Source organism: Ranitomeya variabilis, chromosome 7 (assembly GCF_051348905.1).
Source record: "Ranitomeya variabilis isolate aRanVar5 chromosome 7, aRanVar5.hap1, whole genome shotgun sequence".
NCBI classification, from domain to species: domain Eukaryota; kingdom Metazoa; phylum Chordata; class Amphibia; order Anura; family Dendrobatidae; genus Ranitomeya; species Ranitomeya variabilis.
Genome location: NC_135238.1, coordinates 43,327,850 through 43,340,832, shown reverse-complemented (window position 1 = coordinate 43,340,832; position 12,983 = coordinate 43,327,850). Strand labels below are relative to the sequence as shown.

Genomic DNA, 12,983 nt, shown 5'->3' with positions numbered 1-12,983 from the left:
CGCAATAATGACCGATGAAAAACATTATGAATAGAAAAAGATGCAGGGAGGTCCAAACGGAAGGACACAGGGTTAAGAATCTCCAATATCTTGTACGGGCCGATAAACCGAGGCTTAAACTTAGGAGAAGAGACCCTCATAGGGACAAAACGAGAAGACAACCACACCAAATCCCCAACACCAAGCCGAGGACCAACACGACGACGGCGGTTGGCAAAAAGCTGAGTCTTCTCCTGGGACAACTTCAAATTGTCCATCACCTGCCCCCAAATCTGATGCAATCTCTCCACCACAGCATCCACACCAGGACAATCCGAAGATTCCACCTGACCGGAGGAAAATCGCGGATGAAACCCCGAATTGCAGAAAAACGGGGACACCAAAGTGGCAGAGCTGGCCCGATTATTGAGGGCGAACTCCGCCAAAGGCAAAAAAGCAACCCAATCATCCTGATCCGCAGACACAAAACATCTCAGATATGTCTCCAGGGTCTGATTAGTCCGCTCGGTCTGGCCATTAGTCTGAGGATGGAAAGCAGACGAAAAAGACAAATCTATGCCCATCCTAGCACAGAATGCCCGCCAAAATCTAGACACAAATTGGGTTCCTCTGTCAGAAACGATATTCTCAGGAATACCATGTAAACGAACAACATTTTGAAAAAACAGAGGAACCAACTCGGAAGAAGAAGGCAACTTGGGCAAGGGAACCAAATGAACCATCTTAGAGAAACGGTCACACACTACCCAGATGACAGACATCTTCTGAGAAACAGGCAGATCCGAGATAAAATCCATCGAGATGTGCGTCCAAGGCCTCTTAGGAATAGGCAAGGGCAATAACAAACCACTAGCCCGAGAACAACAAGGCTTGGCCCGAGCACAAACGTCACAAGACTGCACAAAGCCTCGCACATCTCGTGACAGGGAAGGCCACCAGAAGGACCTTGCCACCAAATCCCTGGTACCAAAGATTCCAGGATGACCTGCCAACGCAGAAGAATGAACCTCAGAGATGACTCTGCTGGTCCAATCATCAGGAACAAACAGTCTACCAGGTGGGCAACGATCCGGTCTATCCGCCTGAAACTCCTGCAAGGCCCGCCGCAGGTCTGGAGAAACGGCTGACAAAATCACTCCATCTTTAAGGATACCTGTGGGCTCAGAGTCACCAGGCGAGTCAGGCTCAAAACTCCTAGAAAGGGCATCCGCTTTAACATTCTTAGAGCCCGGTAGGTATGACACCACAAAATCAAACCGAGAGAAAAACAACGACCAGCGCGCCTGTCTAGGATTCAGGCGCCTGGCGGATTCAAGATAAATTAGATTTTTGTGGTCAGTCAATACCACCACTTGATGTCTAGCCCCCTCAAGCCAGTGGCGCCACTCTTCAAAAGCCCACTTCATGGCCAAAAGCTCCCGATTACCAACATCATAATTCCGCTCAGCGGGCGAAAATTTACGGGAGAAAAAAGCACAAGGCCTCATCACGGAGCAGTCGGAACTTTTCTGCGACAACACTGCCCCAGCTCCGATCTCAGAAGCGTCAACCTCAACCTGAAAAGGCAGAGCAACATCAGGCTGACGCAACACAGGGGCAGAAGAAAAACGGCGCTTAAGCTCCTGAAAGGCCTCCACAGCATCAGGGGACCAATCAGCAACATCAGCACCCTTCTTAGTCAAATCGGTCAATGGCTTAACAACATCCGAAAAACCAGCAATAAATCGGCGATAAAAGTTAGCAAAGCCCAAAAATTTCTGAAGACTCTTAAGAGAAGAGGGCTGCGTCCAATCACAAATAGCCTGAACCTTGACAGGATCCATCTCAATGGAAGAGGGGGAAAAAATATATCCCAAGAAGGAAATCTTTTGAACCCCAAAAAGGCACTTAGAACCCTTCACACACAAAGAATTAGACCGCAAAACCTGAAAAACCCTCCTGACCTGCTGGACATGAGAGTCCCAGTCATCCGAAAAAATCAGAATATCATCCAGATACACAATCATAAATTTATCCAAATAATTGCGGAAAATGTCATGCATAAAGGATTGGAAGACTGAAGGGGCATTAGAAAGACCAAAAGGCATCACCAAATACTCAAAGTGGCCCTCGGGCGTATTAAATGCGGTTTTCCACTCATCCCCCTGCTTAATTCGCACCAAATTATACGCCCCACGGAGATCAATCTTAGAGAACCACTTGGCCCCCTTTATGCGAGCAAACAAATCAGTCAGCAGCGGCAACGGGTATTGATATTTGACCGTGATTTTATTCAAAAGCCGATAATCAATACATGGCCTCAAAGAACCATCTTTTTTAGACACAAAGAAAAACCCGGCTCCCAAGGGAGATGACGACGGACGAATATGTCCCTTTTCCAAGGACTCCTTTATATATTCTCGCATAGCAGCATGTTCAGGCACAGACAGATTAAATAACCGACCCTTAGGGTATTTACTACCCGGGATTAAATCTATAGCACAATCGCACTCGCGGTGCGGAGGTAATGAACCCAGCTTGGGTTCTTCAAAGACGTCAGGATAGTCAGACAAGAACTCAGGAATTTCAGAGGGAATAGATGATGAAATGGAAACCAAAGGTGCGTCCCCATGAGTCCCCTTACATCCCCAGCTTTTTACAGACATAGCTCTCCAGTCGAGGACTGGGTTATGAGATTGCAGCCATGGCAATCCCAGCACCAAAACATCATGTAGATTATACAGCACCAGAAAGCGAATAATCTCCTGATGATCCGGATTAATCCGCATAGTTACTTGTGTCCAGTATTGTGGTTTATTACTAGCCAATGGGGTGGAGTCAATCCCCTTCAGAGGAATAGGAGTTTCCAAAGGCTCTAAATCATACCCACAGCGTTTGGCAAAGGACCAATCCATAAGACTCAAAGCGGCGCCAGAGTCGACATAGGCGTCCGCTGTCATGGATGACAAAGAGCAAATCAGGGTCACAGATAGAATGAACTTAGACTGTAAAGTGCCAATGGAAACAGACTTGTCAAGCTTCTTAGTGCGCTTAGAGCATGCTGATATAACATGAGTAGAATCACCACAATAGAAACACAACCCATTTTTCCGTCTAAAATTCTGCCGCTCGCTTCTGGACAGAATTCTATCACACTGCATACTTTCTGACGTCTTCTCAGTGGACACCGCCAAATGGTGCACAGGTTTGCGCTCCCGTAGACGCCTATCGATCTGAATAGCCATTGTCATGGACTCATTCAGACCCGCAGGCACAGGGAACCCCACCATAACATCCTTAATGGCATCAGAGAGGCCCTCTCTGAAAGTCGCCGCCAGGGCGCACTCATTCCACTGAGTAAGCACAGACCATTTACGGAATCTTTGGCAGTATATTTCTGCTTCATCTTGCCCCTGAAACAGGGACATCAAAGTTTTTTCTGCCTGAAGCTCCAAATGAGGTTCCTCATAAAGCAACCCCAAGGCCAGAAAAAACGCATCCACATTGAGCAACGCAGGATCCCCTGGCTTCAATGAAAAAGCCCAATCTTGAGGGTCGCCCCGGAGCAAGGAAATAACAATCCTGACCTGCTGAGCAGGGTCTCCGGCAGAGCGAGACTTCAGGGACAAAAACAATTTGCAATTATTTCTAAAATTCTGAAAACCAGATCTATTTCCCGAGAAAAATTCCGGCAAAGGAACTCTCGGCTCAGACATAGGTGCATGAATAACAAAATCTTGCAAATTTTGTACCTTCGTGGCGAGATTACTCAAACCTGCAGCTACACCCTGAAGATCCATTTTACACAAATGAACACAGAGCCATTCAAGGTTTAGAAGGAGAGAAAGAAAGGAAAGCTGTAGTATAGACAGACTGGCAGGTGGTTCAATTATGAGCACACTCAGAGCTAGAGGAAAAAAAAAAAAAAAAAAAATTTCAGCAGCTTCTCTTTTCTCTCCTTTCTCAGCCAAGGATTTAACCCTTTAGTGGGCCGGTCAAACTGTCATGGTCTCAATGGCAAGAGACATAGCCCAGCATATATCAGAACTAGCTCTTGGATGATGGGAACTAAACTGACCATGAACTAAACCTATCACACAACTAGAAGTGGCCAGGTAGCATGCCTACGTTGATCGCTAGATGCCCAGCGCCAGCCGGAGAACTAAATAGTCTAAGCAGAGGAAAATACAGTCCTTGCTCACCTCTAGAGAAATTCCCCGACAGGCAGACAGAAGACCCCCACATATATTGGCGGTGAATCAAGATGAAACAACAAACGTAGCATGAAAATAGGTTTAGCAAATTTGAGGTCCGCTTACTAGATAGTTGAAGGACAGAAGGGACACTTTCATGGTCAGCTGAAAAACCCTATCAAAATACCATCCAGAAATTCCTTTAAGACTCTGGCATTAACTCATAACACCAGAGTGGCAATTTCTGTATCACAAGAGCTTTCCAGACACAGTAACGAAACTACAGCTGTGAACTGGAACCAAAAATACAAAAACAAACATGGACGAAAGTCCAACTTATCTAGGAGTTGTCTAGGAGCAAGAACATGCACAGAAGGCTTCTGATAACATTGTTGACCGGCATCAGACTAACAGAGAAGCATGGTTATATAGCGACTCCCACATCATGATGGGAACAGGTGAACAGAGCAGATGATGACACAAGTTCAATTCCACCAGTAGCCACCGGGGGAGCCCAGAATCCAAATTCACAACAGGCGATTTTGGTGCAGACGGAGAGGACAGTCTGGGGTTTGCTCAAGGTCCTGGCAACGACGCACTGGCTGGGGATGGGGAAGTCCACGCACAGGTGCTTCTTGATGGCGTCGTACTTCATCTTATTAATGCTGGACAGGATACAGACCACCTGGAGAGCAGAGACAGATCATGGCGACATTTCAGACATTCTTGCTGGTCACGTTTCCACCCAGTCCAATAGCTACCCACCATCTCGGTGTGGTCTGTAATGTTCTGCTGGAAGGCCTGTAAATATCCTCCCACCGTGTCCTCGACTTCAACCCTTTAGAAAAGACAAACAAAACGTATGGTGTAAGACCCGCACTGTGCGAGCCCCTCGGCTGAGCCCCCCCCCGGCAGAGCCCCCCCGAGCCTCACAGAACCGCCCGGTTCATCTTGATGCGCATTTGCTGTGTGATCTTGAACAAGTTCTGCAGAAGAGCGTTCGCCGCATCGTAATTTCTCCGGGTGTAAAAGAGCAGCCAATTATTCAGATCTCGGGGGCTGATCAGGACGGCACCCCTCAACTCTCGCGACCAGTCAGCAAACTGTGGATTATATTCTGCCTGCAAATAATCCGAAATCACAAATTACATCTCAGTGCAGGATCTCCGGGATGTTGTCACCCGGATTCTCAGCAGCCTGAGTTACATGCCAGGTCTGTGCAAAGTAGTGGGCAACCAAGAGTCAACCTGGCTTTGAGACAAGAAAGCTGGTGGGGAAGGCATGGCCAGGGGCAGTCTGTGTCGGACTCCCAAACAGCCTCTGAAAGAGGAGCAAAATGAGTCAAAAGAAGGAAAGAATCCAGGCTGCAGCTCAAGAAGACCCCACAAAGCACTATTGGGCCCTGGAATATTATCCAAACCCCCCAAAAAAACTACTGAATATTTCAAACAAAGGCCTCCTGAAATGTAACGTGCATTTTATATCACAGCTAATTGGGCAAAAAAAAAAATCAAGTCATCACTCGGATCAATATAAAAGACAAAATAGAAAAGGTGAAAAAGTCTAAAAAAACAAACAAACCCCAAACCACTTAGTGTTATATTTTCCTTACAAGAACGGACCTGCAGAATTGTTTCCAGGCCATTGTATAACACTGCGGACACTGTAGAAATTATACCCTTTTTCCTTGTATTCACGTTCAGTGTAATTTAATTTTTATCCTTCAAAACTACATCTCATCCTGCAAAATACAAGCCCTCCTATGAAAATGAAAATAAAATAAAAAAAATATATGGTAAATAAATAAATAGTTTAGGGGGAATGTGAAGGTGTTGTGGTGCGTTCACTCTCAACCTAAATACTCACAGATCTGTCTTTTTGCAGGATTTTTTCCGGAGGTGCGATTCTCCCTTCGAACTGTAGGAGTTCGGTATCGAAATTCAGCCCCCAGTCACGTAGCTCTTTCTGAACGCTCTCGTCCCTAAAGACAGGAGAAAAATATACAATCCCCGGATTCATCACTACTGGGTGGTGAAAGGAAGGAGCCCAATAAATGTCTTGCTGGTGCTCTATTGGCACTGTGTCTATCTTTAGAACAGGACCCCACTGTCAGGAATGGAGAAGTGGCCATTACGTCTATTGGATCCAGATGAGACTATCCAGCAGCTATAGGGACCACAAGAGCTGCCTTACCTCAGTATACGGCTTTACCATCTCAGAATGTGTTTCGCCGCTGCTTCTTCTGGAGGTGTGGTTCCCCGGAAGAAGCAACGGCGAAACGTGTATTGGGTTACGTAAGCATCAAACTGAGGTCAGACATCTCTTGTTATGCGGTCTTATTTTTATCTCATCACGCAAGGTATCCCTCGTGTTTGTAGTCAAGTAGCGAGCAAAGCAATAGAGGAATGTCTCCGATCTACTGCTGTAATCAGGCTGAAGGGTCAACATCTCAGAAATTCCAGCTTATGTGAGCTGTTCGGTCATGCGCCAATCATACTGACAGCTGAGGCCGCTATCAGGAGCCTCCGTACTGTTCGGTATGACTGAGGCACTCACAGCCTCGATGGGGAACCAGTTTTGAAATCACAGCAAACTCAAGACATGGCTTCTAACCAAACTCACCTTGCCCAAAAGAAGGCCCATGTCAGAGGCAGACGGCCCTTACCAGCCACCGTGGCTACTTACTTGTGTATGTAATTCAGGAACTTCCCAACTTGCCGCTCCCTCTGGTCTGGTGGTAAGCGAGTGTGAACGGCCAGGTCTTTCATGACGTTGAAGTCGTTTCTCATTCTGTCGGTCAGACCTGTGTTATAAAGATGAAACGGTAAGAGATGAGAATACGAGCAGCTGCCTCCTGGTGAGGAGCCATGGGGGGCATTACTGGGACCGGCGCATTTCAGAAGGGGATCCCTAGCGATCTGCAAGACACCAGCCATACAGCAGACAGGGCAGATCAATTTTTTTTTTTTTTTAAACGGTAAAATATTTTTTATTCTTTATATATTTCTATTATTTCCTTTAATTTTCTACATTATTTTGAAGTTTATTCGGGGACTTCAACATCCAATCATTTGTGCTACACCACAGTACTGCAGCATATTGTGAAAATTCCACGGCAGGAACCTAAAGGGATCGAGGACGAGCATGCGCACCGTTTAATGCTGCTATCGGAGATTGACAGCAGCATTTAAATGGTTAACAGCAACAACAGGAACTCAAACAGGACGGCCACGACTGTCAGAGACAGATGCTGGCTATATAATCTAGCACAGCTCCTCATTGCCTCCTCATGTGAAGACCCTTCCCAGGACGTCTATTTGTGGGAAGGCATTAATATTGCATTTGCGACCGTTCCCATCACCTTCTTGAGCTTTACTTTAGGCTGTTCTCACACCTATGACACTATTGGTCGGTGCACACCCTGCGATGTCCAGACCTTATATGTGTCTACGTTCAGCTGAGGCCAAGACCGGAAGCCCACGGCCAGTGCAGACAGAACAGTCAGCACTTGGACCAAGAATGTTGGACACAAATCCAGCCCTATAGCTATTTAGCCACCATTTACAATCACAGAGATAACTGTGGCGTAGTCAGCGAGCTCTGCTAGTAACCCGCCGGGGACTGCGCTCACCTGTTAGGTTACATAACTCTGGCACCAGTACGATGGCTCCGTTTTCGGCTCCCGGCTTGGGCCTCCGGGGGATGTTCACGATTAGCGGCTGGCTCATGTCCTCCACTTGTTCATTGTATTGCTGAGGGCGATGCAAAATAAACAGCAGGATGATGAACGTCTCAGTTATCAGAGCTTTGTCCAAGTTACCAGCAAATAATAAAAGGAGATCACCCATAAGCAAAATTCTTTAAAAAAAAAAAAAAAAAATTAAAAAACTCGCTCTATCGCTTCATTTTCAGCTCCTGTTGCAACTGTGCACCCAGCCAGGACAGCACAGCTCCTTGCAAGATGTAGTGGGGATATTTGAGCCGAATCAAAGAGAAGATGATTTTGGGCGTTTACCGGAAAATATTTCTGAGCCTTCTGTGGAGACAGGGGGAGGAGGGGTGGGAATGGGAGGTCAGCAGGTGCCCTTGTCAAGGTGAAAATATATTTTCTTATATACCTTTTGTACTTTTATATATTTTATACTGTGAAACAATAAGTTTTCCCTTGCTAATGCAAATGTAACTGTATTAAAGATGGCTGCCAGTGTTCATTCTTCACTTCAGTTTAGAATCTGAAAGGTTAAAGTTTCATTTCTTCTGAAATCGAAACAAGAGGAGGAATCCACCAGGAGACGTCCGACGAATCAGAAGGACTGAGCACTAGACGTATACTGCTTAAACCCCGCTGTTATGATACCCCAATGGCAGGGGGAAAAAATAACAAACGGACTAGCTCTCGGGTGATGGAAACTAAAGTTGACCGTGACCTGAACCTGACACAACACTGGAAGTAGCCAGGGGATGTACCTACGATGCCCTAGACACCACGCGCCAGCCGGAGATCTAACTACCCCTATAAGAGGAATACACAGGCCTGCCTTACCTCCAGTGATGAACCCCAAAAGGTGATAGTAGCCCCCCACAGATATTGACGGTGAGTTCAGAGGAAATGACATACGTAGGATGAACAGCAGATTTAGCACAGTGAGGTCCGCTTACTAGATAGCAGAAGGACAGGAAAGAGTTACTTCACGGTCAACTTAAAAAAACACTACTCAAAAAACACCATCCAGAAATCACTTTAAACTCCAGTGACAACTCATGCCACTGGAGTGGTGATTTCCGTCCACAAGAGCTTCCAGCACTGAAGAGTCACATTGCAGATAGCTGGACAAAAATAGCATAAACAAGAAACGAAATTCAACTTAGCTGAACTGGAACTTGAGGCAGGAGAATGCAACAGAATGCTACTGATACATTGTTGGCCGGCATATGACTAACAGCCAAGCAGCCTTAAATAGGAAACTCCCCTAAAGGGTGGCAACAAGTAATCAGAGATGGAGGAAGGCACATAAGAGGCACTACCACAACAGACCACCGGGGGAGCCCACAAACACCGAATTCACAACAGTACCCCCTCCTTAAGGAGGGGGCACCGAACCCTCACCAGAACCACCAGGGCGATCTGGATGAGCACTATGAAATGCACGAACCAAATCGGGAGCATGAACATCGGATGCTGTCACCCAAGAATTATCCTCCTGGCCATAACCTTTCCACTTAACCAGATACTGAAGTTTCCGTCTGGAAACACGGGAGTCCAAGATCTTTTCCACCACATACTCCAATTCACCCTCAACCAACACAGGAGCAGGTGGATCAGCAGAAGGAACAACCGGTACCTCATACCTCCGCAATAATGACCGATGGAAAACATTATGGATAGTAAAAGATGCTGGGAGGTCCAAACGAAAGGACACAGGATTAAGAACCTCCAGAATCCTATAAGGGCCGATAAACCGAGGCTTAAACTTAGGAGACGAGACCTTCATAGGAATAAATCGAGAAGACAGCCACACCAGGTCCCCAACACAGAGACGAGGACCAATACGCCGATGACGATTAGTGAACTGTTGAGTCTTCTCCTGGGACAACTTCAGATTGTCCACAACCTGTCCCCAAATCCGATGCATCCTATCAACCACAGCATCCACTCCAGGACAATCCGAAGACTCCAATTGACCGGACGAAAACCGAGGGTGAAACCCTGAATTACAAAAAAATGGAGAAACCAAAGTGGCAGAACTGGCCCGATTGTTAAGGGCAAACTCTGCCAATGGCAAAAAGTCAAGCCAATCATCCTGATCAGCGGACACAAAACACCTCAAGTAAGTCTCCAAGGTCTGATTAGTACGCTCAGTCTGGCCATTAGTCTGAGGATGGAATGCAGACGAAAAAGACAAGTCGATGCCCATCCTGGCACAGAACGTCCGCCAAAATCTAGACACAAACTGAGTACCCCTGTCAGACACTATATTCTCAGGAATACCATGCAAACGCACCACATTCTGAAAAAATAGAGGAACCAACTCAGAGGAGGAGGGCAATTTGGGCAAAGGTACCAAATGAACCATTTTGGAAAAACGGTCACAAATCACCCAGATGACAGACATCCTACGAGAAACCGGAAGGTCAGAAATAAAGTCCATAGAGATGTGCGTCCAAGGCCTCTTAGGAATAGGCAAGGGCAACAACAACCCACTAGCCCTAGAACAGCAGGGCTTGGCCCGAGCACAAACATCACAAGACTGCACAAACATGCGCACATCTCGAGACAAAGAAGGCCACCAGAAGGACCTAGACACCAAATCCCTGGTGCCAAAAATTCCAGGATGACCTGTCAACGCGGAAGAATGAACCTCCGAGATAACTCTACTGGTCCAATCATCAGGGACAAACAGTCTACCAGGCGGACAGCGATCAGGCCTATCCACCTGAAACTCCTGCAAAGAACGCCGCAGGTCTGGGGAGACAGCTGACAATATCACCCCATCCTTCAGGATGCCGGTAGTTTCGGAATCACCCGGCGAGTCAGGCTCAAAACTCCTAGAGAGGGCATCCGCCTTCACATTCTTAGACCCAGGCAGATATGATACCACAAAGTTAAATCGGGAGAAAAACAACGACCAGCGCGCCTGTCTAGGATTCAGACGCCTGGCCGACTCAAGATAAATTAGATTCTTGTGGTCAGTGAGGACCACCACCTGGTGTCTAGCACCCTCAAGCCAATGACGCCACTCCTCAAACGCCCACTTCATGGCCAGAAGTTCCCGATTTCCCACATCATAATTTCGCTCAGCGGGCGAAAACTTTCGGGAGAAAAACGCACATGGTCTCATCACTGAGCAGTCAGGATCTTTCTGCGACAAAACTGCACCTGCTCCGATCTCCGAAGCATCTACTTCAACCTGGAACGGAAGCAACACATCAGGCTGGCGCAACACAGGAGCGGAAGAAAAGCGGCGCTTAAGCTCCTGAAAGGCCTCCACAGCCGCAGAGGACCAATTAGCAACATCAGCACCCTTTTTGGTCAAGTCAGTCAAAGGTTTAGCAATGGCAGAAAAACCCGCTATAAATCGGCGATAGAAATTAGCAAAACCCAAGAACTTCTGCAGACTCTTCAAAGAAGTAGGTTGTATCCAATCACAAATAGCCTGAACCTTGACAGGGTCCATCTCCATAGATGAAGGGGAAAAAATATATCCCAGAAAGGAAATTCTCTGAACTCCAAAACTACACTTTGAGCCCTTTACAAAAAGAGAATTAGCTCGCAAAACCTGAAAAACTCTCCTGACTTGTTGAACATGAGATTCCCAGTCCTTCGAAAAAACAAGAATATCATCCAAATACACAATCATAAACTTATCCAGATATTCACGGAAAATATCGTGCATAAAGGACTGAAAAACGGAAGGAGCATTCGCGAGACCGAAAGGCATTACCAAATACTCGAAATGGCCTTCAGGCGTATTAAATGCGGTCTTCCACTCATCCCCCTGCTTAATCCGCACCAAATTATACGCACCACGTAGATCGATCTTAGTGAACCACTTAGCCCCCTTTATGCGAGCAAACAGATCAGTCAGTAAAGGTAACGGGTACTGGTATTTAACTGTAATCTTATTCAAAAGTCGATAGTCGATACAAGGTCTCAATGAACCATCCTTTTTACCTACAAAGAAAAATCCTGCCCCTAGTGGAGACAACGAGGGGCGAATATGACCCTTTTCCAAAGATTCTCTAATATACTCCCGCATAGCAGTATGTTCAGGTACAGACAAATTAAACAAGCGACCCTTAGGAAATTTACTACCGGGGATCAATTCAATAGCGCAGTCACACTCTCTGTGAGGAGGGAGAGAATCAATTTTAGGCTCTTGAAAGACATCATGAAAATCTGACAGAAATGCTGGGATCTCAGAGGGAGTAGATGAAGAAATGGGAACCAAAGGTGTATCCCCATGAATACCCCGACATCCCCAGCTCAACACAGACATAGATTTCCAGTCCAAGACGGGATTATGAATCTGTAACCATGGTAATCCAAGCACTAAGACATCATGTAGGTTGTATAACACAAGGAAACGAATAATCTCCTGATGGTCTGGGGTAAGACGCATAGTCACTTGTGTCCAATATTGTGGTTTATTGCTAGCCAAAGGTGTAGAATCAATACCCTTCAGGGGAATAGAAACTTCCAACGGCTCCAAATCAAACCCACAACGCTTGGCAAAGGACCAATCCATGAGACTCAGAGCGGCGCCAGAATCCACATAAGCATTCACAGTAACAGATGATAAGGTACAAATCAATGTCACGGACAAAAGAAATTTTGACTGCAAGGTACCTGTAGAAAAAGATTTATCAACCTTTTTATCAACCTTATTTATACGTTTAGAGCATGCTGATATAACATGAGCTGGATCTCCACAGTAGAAGCACAACCCATTTTTGCGCCTGTAATTCTGACGTTCGCCTCTAGACAAAACACGATCGCATTGCATATGCTCTAGTGCCTTTTCAGCGGTCACCGCCAAATGGTGCACAGGTTTTTTCTCAGAAGACACCGCCATATGGTGCACAGGTTTTTGCTCAGAAGATACCGCCATATGGTGCACCGATTTTTCCTCAGAAGACACCGCCATATGGTGCACCGATTTTTCCTCAGAAGACACCGCCATATGGTGCACAGATTTGCGCTCCCGTAAACGCCGATCAATCTGGATAGCCAATTTCATGGCATCATTCAGACCTGTAGGCACAGGGAACCCCACCATGACATCCTTCACGGCATCAGAGAGACCCTCTCTG

The 12,983-nt window shown here is 46.4% G+C and overlaps 1 protein-coding gene across 1 annotated transcript in view; it reads right to left on the bottom strand.

The window, feature by feature from the left end:
• Positions 1–12,983, bottom strand: part of LOC143786197 (piwi-like protein 1) — a 97,483-nt gene that overhangs the window by 26,394 nt on the left and 58,106 nt on the right. Inside the window, exons 5-10 of the mRNA XM_077275485.1 lie at positions 7,804–7,924; positions 6,858–6,975; positions 6,039–6,153; positions 5,106–5,293; positions 4,938–5,010; positions 4,711–4,857 (exon numbers count right to left, since the gene is read on the bottom strand). Coding sequence (XP_077131600.1) covers positions 4,711–4,857; positions 4,938–5,010; positions 5,106–5,293; positions 6,039–6,153; positions 6,858–6,975; positions 7,804–7,924 — 762 coding nt within the window. The remainder of the gene's footprint in view (positions 1–4,710; positions 4,858–4,937; positions 5,011–5,105; positions 5,294–6,038; positions 6,154–6,857; positions 6,976–7,803; positions 7,925–12,983) is intronic.